The 19,904-nt window shown below is 42.7% G+C and overlaps 1 protein-coding gene across 2 annotated transcripts in view; it reads left to right on the forward strand.

Moving 5' to 3' along the window:
- The first annotated feature begins 2,773 nt into the window (after positions 1-2,773).
- APPL2 (adaptor protein, phosphotyrosine interacting with PH domain and leucine zipper 2) overlaps positions 2,774-19,904 on the forward strand; it is a 52,883-nt gene continuing 35,752 nt past the window's right edge. The window contains exons 1-2 of one of the 2 annotated variants that reach the window (XM_030856187.2): positions 2,774-3,020; positions 9,510-9,608. In XM_030856187.2, coding sequence (XP_030712047.1) covers positions 2,967-3,020; positions 9,510-9,608 — 153 coding nt within the window. In that variant the 5' untranslated portion in view covers positions 2,774-2,966. Of the gene's footprint in view, positions 3,021-3,952; positions 4,072-9,509; positions 9,609-19,904 lie in introns of those variants that run through there. The other variant, XM_070046401.1, reaches the window with a different exon arrangement.

Here is a 19,904-nt window from a genome sequence, read left to right on the forward strand (position 1 = left end):
TCAGAATTTAAATGAGGGTCATAATAAAGACAGTAAAATGAGTGAGAGATACAGTGCTTAACATCGAGCATATTTTTTTTAATTATTATATTTAAAAAATATTTATATATTTAAATGAATGAATAATTGGATGAATATTTATTTATATATAAATTTATATAAATAAATAAATGAATAATATTTATAAATTATATTTATTTATATATAAATATATATTTATTTATATATTTATATTATTTAATATATTTATTAAATGGATGAATTAATGAATGAAATTAATTAAATTAACAGTTTGCAAATGTGTTGTATTCCCAGAATTGGTTTTGTAACTTAGTTGGTTTGAATTTGGGATGCATTTTCCCACGGAAACAATTTTATAAATGGTACTTAAGTGCCAAGAAATCCCACTAAGGCTGTTTAGCCTATAGTGTAGCAATAAAATGTAGAAAAGTAATGGCATTGTGTCAGAATGCGGTTTAAACAATTTGGAATACTGGTGATTGAGGAAAAGTAACTTTAATTAGGAGATGAGGTGGTGCATGAAAAATGTGGTAATTCCAAAGGGGACTTCTGAGACCTTTCAAGTGTTCTGGAGGGTACTATCTCCTTTTTTTTTTTTTTTTTTAAGAAGATGTTGGGGGTAGGAGTTTATTAATTAATTAATTAATTTTTGCTGTGTTGAGTCTTCGTTTCTGTGTGAGGGCTTTCTCTAGTTGTGGCAAGCGGGGGCCACTCTTCATCGCGGTGCGCAGGCCTCTCACTATCGCGGCGTCTCTTGTTGCGGAGCACAGGCTCCACACGCGCAGGCTCAGTAGTTGTGGCTCACGGGCCTAGTTGCTCCATGGCATGTGGGATCCTCCCAGACCAGGACTCGAACCCGTGTCCCCTGCATTAGCAGGCAGATTCTCAACCACTGTGCCACCAGGGAAGCCCTACTGTTTCCTTTTTACATCTATTTTCAAATAAAAATGCATGCATTTCTCTCCCTTGGCACAGTCTTATACTATTCTTATCAGCATGATCATTATTGTTTGCTTGGTAGGCAATTAACAAATGTTGAGTTTCCAGTTGGATGGAAGGGTAGGAACAAAGCAAGATGGAAGGTCGAGGGAAATTTCTCTTAATTGGAAAAGAGTTGGAAGAAATGAACATGTCATAAACAGCAAACTTGTATTTGTTATTATGTGTCTCAGTATTCAGAATAGAAGGAAGGTGACACAGAGAGGCTTACTATTTATACAGGAAGTAAGACCCACACGTAGAAAGAAAAAGTACTACTGGGTAAGTCATGTTGGATGACAATCAAGGCGATGCCTGTTCAGTGATCTTTGGGGCCAGGAAGGGAGCAGGAAGTGCTTGAGTCTGACCTTGTGCAAGAGTATTTTAGTGAGAAAAGAGTTGGGAGAGTATATGAGGTGAAATTAACTGAATGGTACTTGATAGAAAATACAGAAAAAGGGGCTTCCCTGGTGGCGCAGTGGTTGAGAGTCCGCCTGCCGATGCAGGGAACACGGGTTCGTGCCCTGGTGAGTGAGGATCCCACATGCCGCGCAGCGGCTGGGCCCGTGGACCATGGCCGCTGAGCCTGCGCGTCCGGAGCCTGTGGTCCGCGACGGGAGAGGCCACGGCAGTGAGGGGCCCGCGTATCGCAAAAAAATAAAATAAAATAAAATACAGAAAAAGGGTGAAACACGGTGTGAGCATGGTTCTACCCCAGAAGAAGAAAGAATATGGTGGGGAAAGGATGCTGGATGATTTCCCCATGGAGCCTACACGATGGCTCAGGAAAGGTTAGTGCTGATCTAGAGCCAGACAGGGAATAATGAATGGTCTTGGAGTTTTCAAGTGATCAGGCAGCATGTGATCAGACTTTCAGAGGTGTTTGCAATTCAGATTGTGCCTTAATATACCTAAGTGTTTCTATAAAACACAGAATTTGTATTATTTTACCATATTCTGACCGTTTTTGTTTGTTTTTGGTTGCGTGTCCTATTACGCAAATCTTACAGATTCCTAAAGAAGGAGATTCTGAAACCCTTGCCGTTGGTATTAAAAGATGTCAAGTACTTCCCCTTACCTCCTTCTCTTCTTTCTTTAGCTTTCTTTCGTTAACTGACTCTGACCAAATCACTTCATTCTTTGGGTCCCTGATTATTATTATTATTTAATCTCTAAATGACAACACTGAACTAGATTATCTATCCCTTCCACTTCTAAAAACTTGATTATGAAACTTTCCAAAATGACAAAACACAGCAATCGACGAGGACGAGCCCTAATCATATTGGCCAAATTAAATAGCTGTGGTTTCCCAAAAAGTTACTTCTAAATATCACAGATGATTCAGTTACCCCCTTTTTTTCCCCTAGAACTAGTTGATCTCTCTGCTCTCAGAGCTGTTACGAGGGCACTGAGATTTACGTAGAAAAAGTGGTGCGGGAAGCGCGGGATTTTCACACAGCATTTCACAGATTTTCAAATCAGCAAAACTGTTAGCTCCTATCTCCCTGACTCAAAAAATCTGGATAGCCACAAGTAGATAAAACCTTATCTTTCCGCTCTTGAGTTCCCCCTCCTGGGCTTTAGATGCATTGACCGGCATAAGATTCGGCCCCTTAACTGCTGAGCCTAACACCCTAGACGTTCACTTGGCGCCTGGCTGACCCGTGGGGGTCTGCGGTTTCCCGCGAGAGGTGGGCGCGGGGGGAAAGCGGGGCCGCCACACTTCCGGTGTCCGGGTCGGGCGCTCGCCACACTTCCTGTTGATCCGGCTCCGCTGAGGGCTGGGCGGAGAGGAGGGCCGGCGGGCGGGCGGCGGTCACTCACTGGCCAGGCGTGGGCGCACGCGGGGCCGCCCTGGGCACAGAGCGTCGTCCGCCTCGTCGCCTGATCCTCGAGCACTCTCGGCCGCCGCGTCACCTGCCCTCCGTGCTTTCGTCCGGCCCTCGGCCCCGCCGCGCGGCACCATGCCCGCCGTGGACAAGCTCCTGCTAGAGGAGGCGTTGCAGGACAGCCCCCAGGTACCTCCCGCCGCCCGGGTCCCCCTCGCCCGAGGGCTTGAGGCCGAGGAGGCCCTACCAGCCCCGGGGTGGAGGCTGGGAGTACGCCGGGCCCCCTCGGGGGCGAAGAGGGGGCGGGCCCGGCCCTGTGTCTTGAGTCCGGGATGCTCCGGGAGCCGGCATCCCTCAGAAAGGGCTGGAGACGTCTGGAAAGCCCCCCGCGGCCGGAGTCTTTGTGTCCCGACCCCTTTCCAAACTCAGCTGAAACCGAGGCTGCTCGGCCTACGCTTGGGCTCCACCAAGTGCCCCGGGCAAATAATCTTTTTTTTTGCCTCAGCTTTGTCGTAAGATAGGAATAATTGTGCCTGCCTCCTAGAGTTGTTAGAATTAAATAAGGAAACGCCTGTCAAGTTGTTCGCTGGCAATGTCTGGTACAAAATAAGAAGTCAGTCTTACTTATTATTACTACTACTGATATGATGGGACCTGGTGGATTTAGGACCGGAGTGGGATACAGAGAGCCTAGACCTCTTCCCCAGCGGTGTCAGACCTCCCTTTGGCCCTGTTTTCCCATTCGTGAAGAGGAAATTACAATACCTGCCCTATTTGCCGCACAGGGGAACTTCATTAGCGCACCCGAGATGAGAATCAAGCCCTTTGAGCTCTGCAGATGAAAGCTGGTGTGCAAATGTAGTAAATGTATGCAGAATGACATTACTTCATAAGTCAGTGCACCTTTCCCCAGGGAACCTTTGTTCTTCATTAACATTTCCCCAGCTTCATATCTGCCCTAGAGGCTCTGCATCCTTGGGCTATTTAAATACCTCTCTTTATTCCCTAGTATCTCAACTCTTGAAAAATTAGAGTAAGAGTAACCTCTTTTCCTTTCACCGTTTCTCATCCCTTTGTGCTTCCTTTCCATTTTCTTCTTAGTGAATTGTGCCTGCCCGGGATGATCCTCTGATGGACTTACCTACACCCACTCTGCATCTCTCCAGTTCAGAATTAGTAGTCAAAAGGACTGTGTGCTTAGTTGCCTTGTGCCCATTTCTTTGTGATCTTCTTTACATAGGCAAGTAAGAAAGTGTAAGCAAGCTGTGATTTTTTTCTTTTTTTTAATTGTTATCCACTGGTCTGATTGACTTCTCAAAGGCCTCTCTGAAGCCTCTAAACTTCTGGCATTTTAATGAGATCAGAACCCTGGGTAGAAGTCATTTTGTCCATTCTCACACCTGTTGCGTGCGATCTGAAGATAATATTGTGGAATTTCTAATGATATCATTTTGAACAGGGGTTTCCACTTGCTTTGTAGTTGGAGAAACTGAGGTGCAAAGATATATTGCTTTCCTAACTGGACATGGTGATGGCTGAGCCAGGTTAAAGAAGTGGCACTAACTGATTCTCCATGTTGCCTTCACAGAGGAGTTACATTTGGAATTTTTGGCTCTCACATCAGTGAATAGGCACTGGTTCTGAGTTGTTTATAGGATGTGCTCAGCAATGAGGTACGAGACAGCGGACTGGCAAACGAGTCAGGCCACTTGGGTCCTAATTGTGGCTCTAACACTAACTTATCATTTGATTTGGGCAAGTCACTCATCCTCATCCTGTGACTGGCTGGGTTTTCTCATCTGCAGAATGAGGGTCACGGAGCAGATAATATTTAAGGGGCTTACAAGTCTAACATATCTGCATGATTTATAACTGAGCTTGTATGAGGAAGAAGAGGTTAAGAGGCATTGTCATTTCTATTTAATGTTCCTCTTTATGTAGGGAATTTGTCATTGCTTTTGAGACGTGGGTGTCACCCTGTGAGGGTTCTTGGTGAGGTTTGAATGGAAGCAAACTTCCAGGAAGGTCCTTGATAACCATCAAAACATATTTAGCTCTTTTGTATGGGGTATGTGCCTAATGCAGCTTTACTGCCAAGGAGAGTCATAGACTTGTAACTGGAAGGAATCTAATCCAACTCCTTAGTTTTATCTGTAAAGAATAAAAGCAATAGCAAACACCTGTGTCATACATGCATTTTTATGTGCCAGGCCCTGTTCTCAGTGCTTTACATATGTTAACTTAGCTAATCCTTTCAACAGTCTTTTGAAGTAGGTACTGTATTAAAATTACCAAGGAGCTGAGAAGTTAAATAACTTGCTCCCAAGATTATACATTATCAAGTGGCAGAGCCGGGATTGGAACCCAGGCAGTCGGCCTATGTTGTTCAAGTTAGCCCAGCTACCTAGCACCTGGCTTTTCTGTCATCAGTGACCTAAAATGTTTCACTAAAAGGAAGTGATCTTAAGAAACCATCTATTGTTTCCTCTTGTTTTATGTAGAGTATTTATGAGGGTTGCTCCAGTAACCTGGTTGCACAGGATTCATTAAATGAACACAAAAGCTTTTATATTTGAGCTCAGTGACCCAAGAAGAGCTGAATAGCAGTTGACTGACCTTATACACATCTATTCATGCCCTTTTAAGTTCACAGTGCTGCACAGTGTATTATAAGACAAGTCTTTGTGCATACATGTATTATTTCTGGTTACCTCTGGTGTATGAAAGATGAAATGTTTTAGGGATTAAGCTACTTGTCTCCATTGCTGTTTGCGAGCCTCTGCTCCTCGCTAGGTGCTGCTAGATGCTGGGAATGTAATGACAAATAAGATAAGAATGCCTTCCCTCCGCTGGTTCACAGTCTGTTCTGGGAGACAGATAAGGAAAGCAGCAGTTGCAGTACTGTGTGAATGCTGCTGTGATAGGAACACAAATGCTGCTTTGAGCTGCTGCAGTTCACACCTCTCCAGGGGCTTATTCTCTTTCCTGTAAGTAGTGTGCTTTTGAGATAAAGTGTAGCACTGTTGCTTGCTGTTTTGTTACGATATTTGTTTGTTTCCTTTGCAGTTGGCACAGCTGAAGCACAGAGAATTTAAAGATTAAGTTCTGAGATTATTCAGTGAGAGGTCCAGCTGGGAAACCAGGCCTTTTTTAACTCAAGCAGGATGCCTCAAAACATTACCTAGTGGTTTTGTCTTCATTGTGGAGGGCTTTTGTCCTGCTGTACTCTTTGTTTATGATACATTTTCCTTTCAGTAGGCTTGGTTCTACTGAGACATTTCTCTCCCTCTCCCACACTATGGGAATAAGAGTTTTAATTGTTTTTACCTTAAAAAATATATATATGTATAATATTTATACTTATATATGATAAATATTAAAACATTTAAAATATATTTAAATATATATAAAATATACACGTGTGTGTGCGTGTGTATATTTTACAATCACAGCTGTTAAAATTGTGCCATTATATAACTAGATGCTATTCTTAGGAGTGAAAAATGTCTAGAACTAGTTTATTAGATGACACCCAGTTTCTTTATTCTAAGATAGAGGGTAATGTGGAGCTAAGGCTAAGGTGTTTGGTTTTGTTTTTCTGTCCATGCATACTCTTGAGAGTGTAGGGTAGTAGAAAAAGGATGGAATTTAAATCTTGATTCTGCAGGTTACTCAAACACAACCGCTTGTGTTTCAACATGGGTAAAATTAGAATAAAAATAGTTGCTTAATTCTTATGAAGAATAAATAACATATGTAAAGTATCTTCATGCCTGCATATTATAGTAACTCCATAAATGATTGCTGTTATTGTCTTTATAAGTGATATGCACCAGTCTTTCGGATTTTTTTTGTGGAACTTTCGAGCAACTGGTATACCTGCCTGGTCCTTGGTCTTATTCCTGCTTTAGGTCTCCGAACATTCTTGTTCTTCCAAATATGTTTAAGCAGATGCGGAGCTGATAAATGTGGATATTAAAACAGTGTCTGAGATAGCTGGGTATATTTTTTTTCAAGGATGATCATGGCCTAGTTAAGTTAGAAAGGGAAGACGGGAGTGTTTTTGTCAGTTCCAATGGATGTCATGGTAAACATGTTCAGAATATAAAGAAAAAAAAACTTGTGATGTAGTTTTGGCAGTTATCACAGGTGAGAGCATGATAGTAGGATGACCCAAGAGAAGTCAGCTCCAAGCAGTCAGCATCCTGCCTCCAGACAGAATGGTGGGCTGTGGGCCAAAGAGCATGCCCACTGATGAGACCCACCTTTGCTAGGTGGTGGATGCAGCCTCCTGCGGTGGAGAAAGCATGGCCATTGGTACCAGCCAGACCTGGGTTTACATTGCAACCCTGCTGCTTCCCAGCTGTGGGAGGTTGAGCAAGTTTCTTAATCTTGATGAGCCTCAGTTTCATCATCTCTAAAATGGGATTAATGTAACTGTGGTGTCTACCTCATAAAATTGTCAGAAGGATTAAATGAAGTAATATTTAGTGCTCAGCACAGTGTCGGACACATAGGAAGTACAGAGTAAATGGTAGTTTTAGTTTTCTTTCTACTCTCTTTATGGAGGACATTTATACAAGCCCTCTCTTTTCATCCTGTGGCTCATTTTCCATTCTATGTATTTTATTTCTAAGAGTATTAAAAACAATAAATAGGACTCAACAAAATGGACATCAGTAGTATTTAAAAAATTAAATATCCTCAATCCAGTTGTATCACTCTTTTTCATTCTCTTAGATATACTGTTATAGCAAAGAAAGGAACGAGAATCATCGTAAACATAGAAGGACTTCTCCAGCATTGGCACCACAAATACCAAAAGATTCTCTCCTATTAGATGACATTTATAGATAACTGTGTAGATAATAGTGTTGCTTTAGTGTTGAAATGAAATCGTAACATGTGAAACCCTTAGTGTCCAACATGTTATAAGCAAAGTTCATTATCTTCTTCATAATCAGCAGCATCTGTGTATTAGGCACTGGTAGGCACTTTATGTAATTCATTACCTCTAGTGTTCCCTGCAAATTAGTGTTAGAGCCTAAATTTGGACCCAGGATTGACACGGTCCCAAGGGGATCCCAGATCCTTTGAGAGGCCCCAGTAGACTGTAAGCTCCTGGAAGACAGAGTTGGTTCTGATCACCTTTGAATCTCAGATCCCAACACAACGTTTCATCAAATATTGGATGAAGGCAGAAGTATATACATGAATGAATGTAGAGTGATAGACCAATCACTGTAGGTTCTCAAAACGTCTTTTAACAATCTTTGTTTTTCAAGTAGTGTATTTTAAAGAGATGTAATAAAGAATTCTAAACCAATGTTTTTCACCTACTCATTGACATCCATTAATGGGTTATGAGATCCAGTGGGTCACATCCATGATTTTTGTTTTGTTTGTTCTGATCCTTCTGTTGATAAGAATTGGTACTGAAGAGAGTACATTGGTCTGAGAGCAGGTATTTTTAGCCTTAAAGACCTCGGGCAAAACCAGGATAAGCATGTACTACTGTGAAGTCCACCAGAGTTTGTCAACAAAATCAAAGGTAGAATGATTCAAATGTCGGGGTTCCTCTTCCAGTTTATTGGGGGTGCTTTTGGGTCAGTTATTATTCTCTTACCTGAGATAGGTTAGAAAAAGAAAGAAGGAATTGAAATTCATTTGCAGGAAAATAACGAACCTTAATGGATTGTTCTTTGTAAGGTGCCTTTGGTATCATCTCATTAAAGACATTTCTATAGCTTACTCTCCATTCTATGCCTAATGGGTTATTTTCTGAAATGTAGATCCCATTATCACTAATGTAGTATTTTAAATTCCCACTGTGCTGGACACATTAACAAAAGTCCCTTGAATAGATATGGTCTCTTATGTGGTCCCTTGATACTTCTTTAGGCACCGTCCAACATATAAATATTTCTTTAGTGCTCAGCGTATCAGGCACTACGCATGAAAATGAGAGGAAATACCTTTCATCTAAGACATTGCTCAGCTGCTCTCGAAGCACTGAGTAGTCTTCCCAAAGGAACTGAGCTAGCATTCTTAAGTTGCTATTTGAGTTTTGTGCCCAGAGCTTCCACTGGTGGGCCCATGGTACATGAAATTTCCTGGTCATGAGTTTGAAAATTGGTTGAATAGAATATGACGAAAGACATGGAGCCTGACTGTAGTATCTTAAGTGGAAAGAATGACACACCCCTGCAAGACTTCCAGGATTGCAGAAAACCGGACAGATGGTTAACTGCTGTGATGATGCAGTGCTGGGTGACCACACCCCAGGTATACAGACAGGCCAGACATTGAGTTCAGTTTATGGGCTTGAAGGGAGAGACTGCCCTTTTTAACACTTATGGACTTTACTGGTACTTAGGTAGAGGCTAACGTCAAGACACATAATAGCCCTTGAGTCTTCTTAACCCTTTAAAAATTGGCTTTCTTTCCCTGGCCCCAGTACTCAAACTGTATTCAGTTTGCCCTCGCAATGTAGTCTAAAGGATTAGAAAAGAAGTTCTGAATTAAAGCTCTAGGAATCAGCTTATATTAGTATTAGCAATAAAAAAGTAAAGCCAGACAACAGACATCTTCCCTCTCCATATCTCTGTGTGCGTGTGTTTGTTTTACCTCCATTGTAACTTCTCCACTTAGAAATAAAATTGACTTCTTTTCTTGCAGACTCGCTCTTTACTGAGTGTATTTGAAGAAGATGCTGGCACTCTCACGGATTATACCAACCAGCTGCTCCAGGCGATGCAACGCGTCTATGGAGCCCAGGTATCCTCCTGCCCCCTCACCTGGAGAGGAACAGAGTGGGAGCCCTCTGCCCACCTTGAACTTCTCTCAGGAGGTTGAGAGATTTGAGTCAGAACACCACCATTTAAACTTTTGAAATAAAATCACAATTGTTTTTCTCTTCTGTTCACCTCAAAAAACTGAGGACAGTTCATTTTCACAGGTTAAGAAATAGGGTAATTTTTCTGTAACTAGTAGACCCAGTAGAAAGGTACCACATAACTGCTTTTTAATTTTTAAAAAATTCTACTCCAAAGGGAAACATTTGAGTCTCCTCTTCCTACTTGTGAATGAGTGGGTTCAGTATTCTAAGGCATGGCTCTTTGTCTTTCTCATAAATGGTCAGTCTTAGATGTCAGTGCAGGCGAGTAGAGATGTTTTTTCAAGGGCTTCCTCTGAAAAGACTTGAGTCACAGTTCTGGAACTGTTGGGTGGCTTCTTTGTTTTGAGGAACAAATATCTCTGCCTTGCAAAACCATGGAAAATAAATTGCTGAGTAGCAAAAGTGGATCTTTTTAAGATCAAGAAATGCCCATGTATGTTACTTTCTAAGAGAAAACTTGTGAGTTACTTAAAAATAAAATTTGTTATGTTACACATCAAAATATTATGGCAACCAATACTTTTCATTATTGATTCCTTGCTGACTTAAGCCTGTATCTGTTAATATGTTCCTTTTTCTCATTGACGATCTCTAAATAAATACCACATTCAGTGTATAATAATAATATAATATATCAATAATCATGTATACTCATTTATTTTACATAGCTCTTAATATTCATATATAATCATTTATTATTATCATGGTTTTATTAATCATTCATTCATATCCTATATGGGGAAAAAACTCAGCTCTTGCCATTAGGGAGCTTACAACTGGGTTGGGAGACAGACAAAAATAATTACCAAAGAGTGTTAGAGGTGCTAGGAGAGAAGGGTCACCTAACCTGGAGGAATTGTGCTGGGCACCCAAAAGGAGGATGATTATGATAGTTGAGACTTATTGAATACTTCATAGGTTCCAGGTGCAGTTTCAGGGGCTTTTACATGTAATCAGTTCACTTCAATTCCCTAACAACTCTGAGGTGGCTGTTGTTATTATATCTTCATTTTATAGGTCAGGAGATTTAAGGATTCTGATGATGAAGGACTTTCCAATTCCACCCCATTAATACATGGTAGAGCAAGTCAACCTGAAGCCAAAGCCCAAACAATTAACTACTAAGCATAAGGGTGGTAGCCTGAGCTAGGGAAGCGGCAGTGGAATTGGGAAGAAGTGGATTGGTGACTGATTCTATGTGAAGGGGTTGGATGGGTGAAGGATGAATCAAGAATGATGCCCACGTCTTTGACTTCAATAACAGGGTGCATAGTTGGGAGAATACAGGAAGAGGAGCAGGGTGTGTGTGTGTGTGTGGCAGTGGCAGGAATGGCAGGGATGTCAATCTTAATTCTTTCCTTTTTTTTGGTCGCACCATGGCTTGCAGGATCTTAGTTCCCTGACCAGGGATTGAACCTGGGCCCTTGGCAGTGAAAGTGCAGAGTCCTAATCACTGAACCGCCAGGGAATTCCCCTTAATTCTTTCTTGAGAGGCTGATTTTGAGGTGTCCATGGGACATAAGAGTGGGGAAAGAGATCTTGTTGAAAGTTCAGGTCCAGAGTTCAGGCTGGAGATAGATATTTGCAAACTACTATATTATAGAAGTGTAACTTGATTAATTGGAACTAATTTTAACGACCAAAAGAATCATGTGCACGTTTGTGATTTTGCTCGTTTGTTTAGGTAAAACATTTAAAAACTGGGACATACTTTGGCGATTTTTTAAAGCCCTATTTATTTCTATTACATGTTTTTGTATTTTTCCCTAACTATTCAAAATTTAAGAGAACAGAAAATTTTTTACTGAGCTTATACCTGCTCTTTAGTAGTTTGAATATTGTTATTAAATGATTTTTCTCATGTTTAAGAGTCCCAAGACTTACGGACTGTGACTCCACCACTCCCAAGAGTCTCTGTTCTGCCTTTCCATGTCTGTCAGAATCATTTACTTGGAGATGTCCAGATGCTCTCTTATGCGTTTTTTTCTTTTGAGCCAGAAAACTGCATTTTGCCAAAATTAAGTGGGTCTTGCATTCCACGAGGCTGTAACCAGCTTTTACTTCACATCACATGATCATCACATGGGTTACTGGCAGAAGCCCTTCCTTCTGCCTCGGCATTTCCTGCAGCAGAAGCTAGCAAGAACGTCTGGCTAGTGCTGCCCACTCAGTGACAGATACAAGCAGTGGTCAGTGGCATTCAGGTCGGCTGGGTCAGGGTCAGTTGTTTTTCAGGTTCATTTGAACATGTTTTGTTTTGTTTCTTTTCAATTAAATTAAAAAGAAAACTTTCTAACTCCTCTTTGATCAGGTTGTTTATATGTATGAGGGTGGGAAGAAAGAGAAAGAAAGAAAGAAAGAAAGAAAAGAGTTACCAATGTTTTCATTCAACTTTTTCCCCCAAAGTTATGTTTACCTGCTTTTATTTAACATTCTTCCTTAAATATTTTACACCTAGTTGTGTTAAATTGCATTAATAGAGTTTTATAATTTCATTTTTAAAAACAGAGGCACTTAGTAAGATGTTGTTTTTCATTATTATATTTTTTAAACCAGATTTATGCTACTGATAAATGATAAATGTTCATAAAAGATACTTAAAATCAGGCCACATGGTAAGTTTCTGGATTCTGATATAGTGAATACTATTTGGACCTTAGTTTTAGAAAGAGGAAGAGTAAAAAGAACTAGAGGAAAGTTCTGTGAACAAACAGTTTTGCTGATTTTGGCTAGTTTGGGGGAGATTTTAAATTTTATTTGGCTTAAGCAGTAGAATGAAGCTATAGGCTATAAGCTGTTTTCAGCATTTTACAGCAGTCCCTGGTCACATCTGGTCTCCTAATTGTCAGATGTGCCTTTGCACATGGGGGAACTGAGTACTCCATCATGGGTCATCTGAATGAAGGAAGCCGTACACACTTCTCATGCAGCAAGAGACGGGTTACTTAGAAAGCTCTGCTATCTTTCAAACTATTGACTAAATTTAAAACTTCTATAGTGTCTGAATAGATGCATGGGTATACTTATTCAGTAAAATCTGCTCAAATTTTGCATTTAATACATTTGGTATACTTGTTTTGATTCTGTATATCTACCGTGATTTTGTTTCTTTCCTAGAGAGGTTAAAATTTTAAAAAATCTTTTCGAAATGGATTTTTTAGGGTTTTACAATGAAATTTACTTACGTAAATTTCTTACTTCTCCTCTCAGACATTGTATTGAGAAAATGGGAAGGTCAAATGGTGTTCCTAGCAGTACTAGTGAAACCTGGCATCTCCTGGAACCTGTCTTTCTCCTCCAAAAGATGACAAGCCTCTGTAGTTGGTGCCTTCAGTCTGGATGGAATTTTTTGTTTGTTTTGTTGATTTTTTTTTTTTATAAGTACATTTTGGATGGAATTTTTCGAAGTGAGAACCGTGGTTCAGGCGCTCTCACTTCCTTTCAGCAAAGCAGGCTTACACAAACACAGTCTCATCTCTGCAGCTGCTCTGAACCAGACCTTTGGGAGTGCAGAACTCCTGATCCTGAAATGTAAAAGCCCGCATTGGAGTTGGGAGTAGTATCTTTTCAAACTGGGGTGAGACCGTGGGAGGGGATAGGAGTAAAATACCTTGAAGGGAAGATATGCATACATTTGGTATTATAAAGAAGAAAATATTTTTCTTTAGAAATGATAATATATATAGATATCAAGCTAAATAAGTTAATGTTCCTCTTGGGAAACAGAGTAGTGGGCATCCAGGAGTGTGAGCTTGTGATAGGGGAGAGAGAAGGATTTGGGAGGCAGACAGGATCAGAACTGTATATTTTAATAATAAAAATATTATTAGGCACATAAACATACCACACACTAGGCAAGGCACCACCTGTGTATAATCTCATTTAGCTTTCACAATAAAGGAGAGGTATTATTATATAAGAGAGGTTATGTAACTCGCCTGTGGTCACACAGCTGATGAGTGGCAGGAACAGAATTTGAACTCAGGTCTTTGACTCCAAAACCTCCACTGTCACTCTGAACCCCTTTGCTGTACTCTTTTGACATACTGGTCTCTAGAAATGGCAGCAGAGGCTAAGGAAGTGGGAGTCTTCAAAGGTTGTTCTTGTCACCATAGAACACCCACACTTATCAGCCTAACAGCTTTGTAGTGTGTTATGGGTGGGAGCCAGCTCCTTTTTGTATCCCAGAGTAACTTCCCTTGTTTAATTGGTTTTTATCCATAATGGTTTCAATCAGTGCATTTTAACAGCTCTCAAAAACAGTCAAATTGAGGTTTCTGTGACAGGGACAGAGAAATATGTGTGTAGCTTAAGGCATTTGGGAGTAGAGAGCCCCTGAGTGGTTTCTGGAAGCACCTTCAGAGACCTGAGTTTTTGCACTTGATTTGCATGTGGGATCTACAGCCTTCCCTCATTCTGCCATTGAAGGCTTTCAGATTAGTATGGAAGATTATTCTGGGCCAGGCTCATTCATTAGGTATGAGGTTAAGTATGTGACCTTAGATGCATCAGATCTGAGTTCCAGTCTTGACTTGGCCACTTGCTGTGTGACCTTGGGCAAGTCACGTGATTGCCTGAGTTTCCTTGTTGGTTAAACAGGCCATAATAATACCCACCTCATAGGTTGTTATTAGAACTAATACCTGTAAAGTATAAGATCAGTCCCTGGCACGAAGTGCTCACTGTTAACGTAACCACCTTCTAAGCCTTAGAATAATAGTAGTTATGATAGCACTGTACCCTGGGACTGCTAGTTGGGTTAAATAGAAGCTTGGTCCTCTGATCTTGACCTTCCTGAAGGAGCAGTCTGTACATTGCTCACTTCCTCACTGTGTAGTTGATATTTGCTCCTCAGGTACCTCAGTCTGGGCTCGATCCCCCACTGGCAGCACAGGCTGCTTAATGCCTGGTTCATAGCCTCTCTCCACCCTCCATCCCAGGTAGCACCGGATGCTATTAACAATGACCCCCTCGAAACTGTCCTTCTTTGGTTCCTGTGACAGTGTCTGTCCCGAGTCTCTACCCACCATTCTTGATTTTTCTCCTTTCCTGGCGCCCTTATGCTGCCTGCCCCTTAAGTCTTGGTGTTCTCCAAAATTCCACAGGAGTCCTTCTCTGGTTAGTCTCTACTCGTTTCCTGGGCAAGGTCACTTCTTCAGCAAAGCCTGGCCATTCAGAATCTATTTCTAGCCCTCGTCTCTAGGTCCTTATTCCAAACGACTTTTGCCTATTGTCACTGTGGAGAGTGAGTTTTCAGCTCTTACCTGGGCTATTGCAGCACCGTCCTAAGCAGTCTTCCTGTCGTCAGGGGCTTGTTTTCCCCTTCAGTCCATCCTTTACTCTCGAGCTGCCACATGCAAACCTCCCTTCCCTCCCTGTCTTCACCTGCTTCTGTGGCTCCCTGTAACCACAGGCAGAGGTAAAAACTCCTCATCAAGGCACGCAAAGCTCTTCATGAGCTGAGTTTCAGCCTACTCCTCTAGCTTCGTCTTTGGCTGTTCCAGAATGTGCCAGGCCCTCTGCACATCTCGAGACTTTGCTATGCCCTTCCTGCTTCCAGGACTCCACATGGACCCCTTGCCCTGGCAAATGGCCTTCCCAGCAAATGGCTTTTAAGACTGACCTCAGGTCCGAGGTGTCTGACACCTTTTCTTTCTTCCTTTTCTCCCTTCGGACGAAAGCACCCTTCACCCGTGTGCCCAGATGCCCTGCACTCTTGTTGGTCAGAGCACTGAGGGACAGTGGGGGATTTTCTTTCCTCCCTGTGCACTGTGAGCTCTGAGAGCAGATTGTCTTTGTCTCCAATGGCCAGCACCTTCCGTGGCCCCGCTCAGTGTTTGATAAATAGGTGTTAAATGAAAGACGGCATCCGGGCCACCTCGACCAGACCGTCGGCACACCCCCTCTGTGCGATTTATTGTCCCTCCCAGATCTGTGTCCCGTTGTCAGCACCTTAGCTCGGTGCACTGCCATCATGGGTCATCCAGTCTAGGGTCCATTCGTCTTGGACTCCCCCTCCTTCCTCATTCACTCTAGCCTGTTGTTTTTGCCTCAGCGATACCAGGCATATCTCTGCTACTTTCTGGCTTGGGCTCAGCCTTCTTTCTCTCTCACTCGACTTCAGGTGGTCTCCTGACCCTCACGTCATCCTCTTTTTCCACCACAGCCATTCATGATTTTTCTTCTGCTCACATCTGACCTTGTCATTCTCCTGCCAAAGTTCCTTGGGGCTTCCCTGGTGCTGGCAGAATAATGTCAGAGTCCTCAGCAAGCATCCCCACACGGCCTGCCCCAAACACAGCTCTCCAGCCTCTGTCCTTGCTACATTCCTCGCCACTCCCTCTGTGCACAGCCCCCCCCCCCCGGGGCTCCTGATCCAGTGCGACCCCCTGACCCCAGCTTTGGGGTAGTGCTGTGATGAATCAGACTCTCAGCCACTTGGCTTTAGGTAACATTTCTGGCCAGTTGTTTAGCCTAGATCAAAGCAGTGCCTACACTGTGACTCGGACTCTAGTGGATTTCCTCTGCCCCTGCTCCTGGCCTCTCCATTCCTGCCCAGAGGCCTTTGGGTAGTTTCAGGTGACAGTTGCAGTTAGCGAGCGCTCTGTGCCACCATAAGGTAAACATTCCTTTGCCCAGAGCTCAGTTTTCCTTCCGGGTTTGTTAACCACTGGTCTTTCTGCCTTGGCGCCAGCCTTGGGAAGTTCTGATGAACATAGGATATTCTGTCGGTAAACCCTTCGTCAGGTCATCTCTTAAGGCTTCCTGTGAGGTACCCAATAGCATAGATAGTAACCAGAGAGCTTTTCCAGGGTGTCGGACTCTTACTCGCAGAACTCCATTTAGAATCTACATTTTACGCCACCACTTTTGCTGGACTACAGCTAGAAAAGTATGGGATTTATGCTGGTATCTGTAGCGCCTGTGAGGCCTGCTCACTGAGTACAGTACTATTAAATACAGTTTTGGACTTCAGATCAGAATAGTATGGTGTTAAGCACTTGGACTTTAGATTTTGAGTCTGACAGGTCTGAGTTGAATCGTTGCCTTGCCAGTTACTAGTTGTGTAATTATAGAAAGGTATTATCCTTTCTGAACCTTTTTCTCCTCATTTGTAAAATGAGGGTAAGAATATACCCTGCCTCATAAGTGCCTTGTAAGAATTAAATGTAATAATATATAAAAAGTGCTTAACAGCAATGTCAGGTCCTAAAAAAGACTCAGTAAATGTTAGCAGCTATCTTTATTATTGTTACTGCTAATATTTACTCTTCACGCAAGTTCCAGTTTTGCAAGTCTTATTGAAGAGATAATTAAGCAGGCTTACCTCACAGGGTGTATATTAATTAGGTAAAGCATTTCATAAAACCTTTGTGTACAGTAGAATCTTACAGTGAGTAAGATTAAAGTTGGTCTAGTTTAAAAGACTTTTCATGTCAAGTGCTCTGTATAGGAGAGGTTCATTTCTTTTCAGGGCAGATGACAGGCCATTTTGTACATGTATTGTTTGTACCCAGTGGAATCATGCTGGTAGAACAGAATCTTGCTGCCTGAAATCACACACATCTGAAGTACATAGCACTTTCAGAAAGTATTTCTAGGGGAGACCCGGCAGAGTCCACTGTACACAGGAATTTTGGGAGCAGTTGTCTGTTGTGTGCTGTGCCCCTTCTTCCTGGCCTCAGTGGAGTTGTGCGCATGGCACACGAGTGCCCCCCATTGACCTGGGCACAGTCGGATGCCAGCAGCTCCCTGGCAGGTGTGTCCACTACACGTGGGGTGCTTGCCAGTACCTTCTAAAGGAGAGAAGAATTCAAGTAGCCTGTGGCACTTGCTTGTTATGAAAGCACGGAGGGCGGTTCTCGTATCTGTTGACCGGTCTCTAAAGAATACAGATATGGGGGAGTAATATTTTAGACTTAGCTAAAATAAAGAAAAGAATGGACTAGAAGAGTAGAAACTAGAAGAGTAGAAGAGTAGAATTCAATCCTTCTTGAATCTGAAGGATTGTAGCTTCATGGAGAGCCTCCTGAGGGAGCTGTGGCAGAGGACAGCTCTTTTGAGACAGTTACTGTCTAAAGCAGGATCAGTACTTTACAGCCCTTGGACTGGCCTCTTATTTTTGTAAATAAAGTTTTATTGGAACGAAGCCATACTCATTTGTTCATGAATTATTTATGGCTGCTCTTGTGTTGTGACAGAGACTGTATATCCCATAAGCCAAAAATAATTGCTATCTAGCCTTTTACAGGAGAAGTTTGTCAACTCTAGCCTAAGGCAATGGCCTTCTCAGGTCTTTTCTCTTAGCAGGACTTGGGATCTTAGAGAGTAGTGTTTAAGAGTGTGGATTTTAGACAGACGTGAATTCACATCCCAGCCCTGCTACTAACTAGCTGTGTGACCTTGGGCAGGTGGCCTAACATCTCTGTGCCTCCATTTCTTCTGTAAAATTGAGTTACTAATTAGAACATGCCTGACAGGGTTGTCAGAATTAAATGACATAATGCCTGGATTGCAGTTAGTTGGTATCTGGCATGAATTAAGTGCTGTGTAAATGTTAGCTGCTGTTGTTAGGATGATTCTGTGGGTCTGCAAATCATAGTCTACATGGGGCTGCTTGGGGAGGCAGATGCCAAGGTAACTTGAACAAATCCATCTTAAACGCACTGCTGCGAACTCAGAGAAGAGGAGATGGGGATTTTCTGATACAGCAGGGTAGCAGCTCAGTGAATGGGCTAAGACCCTTGTTCCCATGCGCCCTGATCTTCAAAACAGCACTGCTAAAGATGGTCAACTGGCTGTTTCCTGGCTGACTGCTTTATGCCGGTCCACTCTGTATTTTATTTCCCACCATTTGTGATGTTGCCTTACAGGGTTAAGAAGTATTTCTCCCCTCACACTATGATTCCAGGTATTGTTTAAAAACTTGAAATTTATATGAATCTTCTAACCTTGTTTGTTCCTTCATTCATCAAACATTTGTGGAGTGCCTGCTCTGTGCTAGGTAATGGTTGCATGCTCTTGTCTAGATCCAGGACATAGTACTTCTGGACTTGTTTGTTTGCCCTCCTCTTGGCTTTGTGACTGCCAGCTCTGGTTAGTTTTCAAAGTGGTGGCACCCCAGTAGGGTGCCAAAGCCAGGAATTATCATTATGTTTGCCTGACTTTATTCTGGGGGAGAAGAGAGAGCACCACGTTTCAGGGTCTACTGATGGCTGTTTCTTGGGGCAGATGAAGGAAGTCAGGGAACAGGCTGACCAGTTATCTGCAAAGAAGGCTCAAAAAACATAGGATTAGGCTCTGATGGGTCTTGCAAAGGAGGCCCATGAAAAATAAAACAAGCTCCAGCAGAGTTCAGGCCTTACCCCTAAGGAACAGCAAACCCAGGGGAATTAGAAAGGAAGTGGAGGCCAAGGCTGGCCAGTGCCCTCCCCTTATCTGCTCCAGGTCAGACCCAGTAGCTCCCTCCCTCTCTTAGGAATACACCCTGAACTGAAAAAGAATCCTTAACTGAGCTTTAGAAACGTAAGACACGTTTTCTAGGCTGGATGTATTGATGATGGGAGGATAGTGGTAGACAGCTGCTGTGTAGCCGGAGATCAGAGGGATAAATATGAGAAGAAGAAAGTGGACAGTATTGGTCAGTGAAAAACAGCACAAAAAGGGCCTTCCCAGGCATTGTAGCTGTGCTTCTGTGTTACCATCCATCATTACTGACCTAGTGCTATAAGTTTGGTAGAATCTGACTGTGTCATAATGTTGCTTAAATTCCCACTGCACTTAAAGTCTGCAACTGGGCCATGGAGCCCCACATGCCCTTGCTCTGCCTATGTTGCCAGGCTTGTCTCATTTCCACGCCTTGCACCCCATGTTCCAGCTATGCCCTGCTTTACAGCTCTTCAGACAGGCAGGGTGCTTTTACTACATGCTTGTCCCTTGTCCCATGGGGAAAGCTCATCCCCATGGCTAGCTCCTGGTCTTTCTCCAGGGGTCTGCTTAGAACATCTCTTCCATGGTCTTCTGGAGGACCATGCAGATCCTCCAGGCAGAGCCTCCTACTGCACGCAGTATTTCCTTTGTGGTTCTCATGCTTGTAACTATTTTTTAGTGTCTGCTTCCCCAGTAAACCCCATGAGGGCAGGGACCACGTCTTTGCTGGAGGTTTGGGACATGTT

This window comes from Globicephala melas, chromosome 10 (assembly GCF_963455315.2).
Source record: "Globicephala melas chromosome 10, mGloMel1.2, whole genome shotgun sequence".
NCBI classification, from domain to species: domain Eukaryota; kingdom Metazoa; phylum Chordata; class Mammalia; order Artiodactyla; family Delphinidae; genus Globicephala; species Globicephala melas.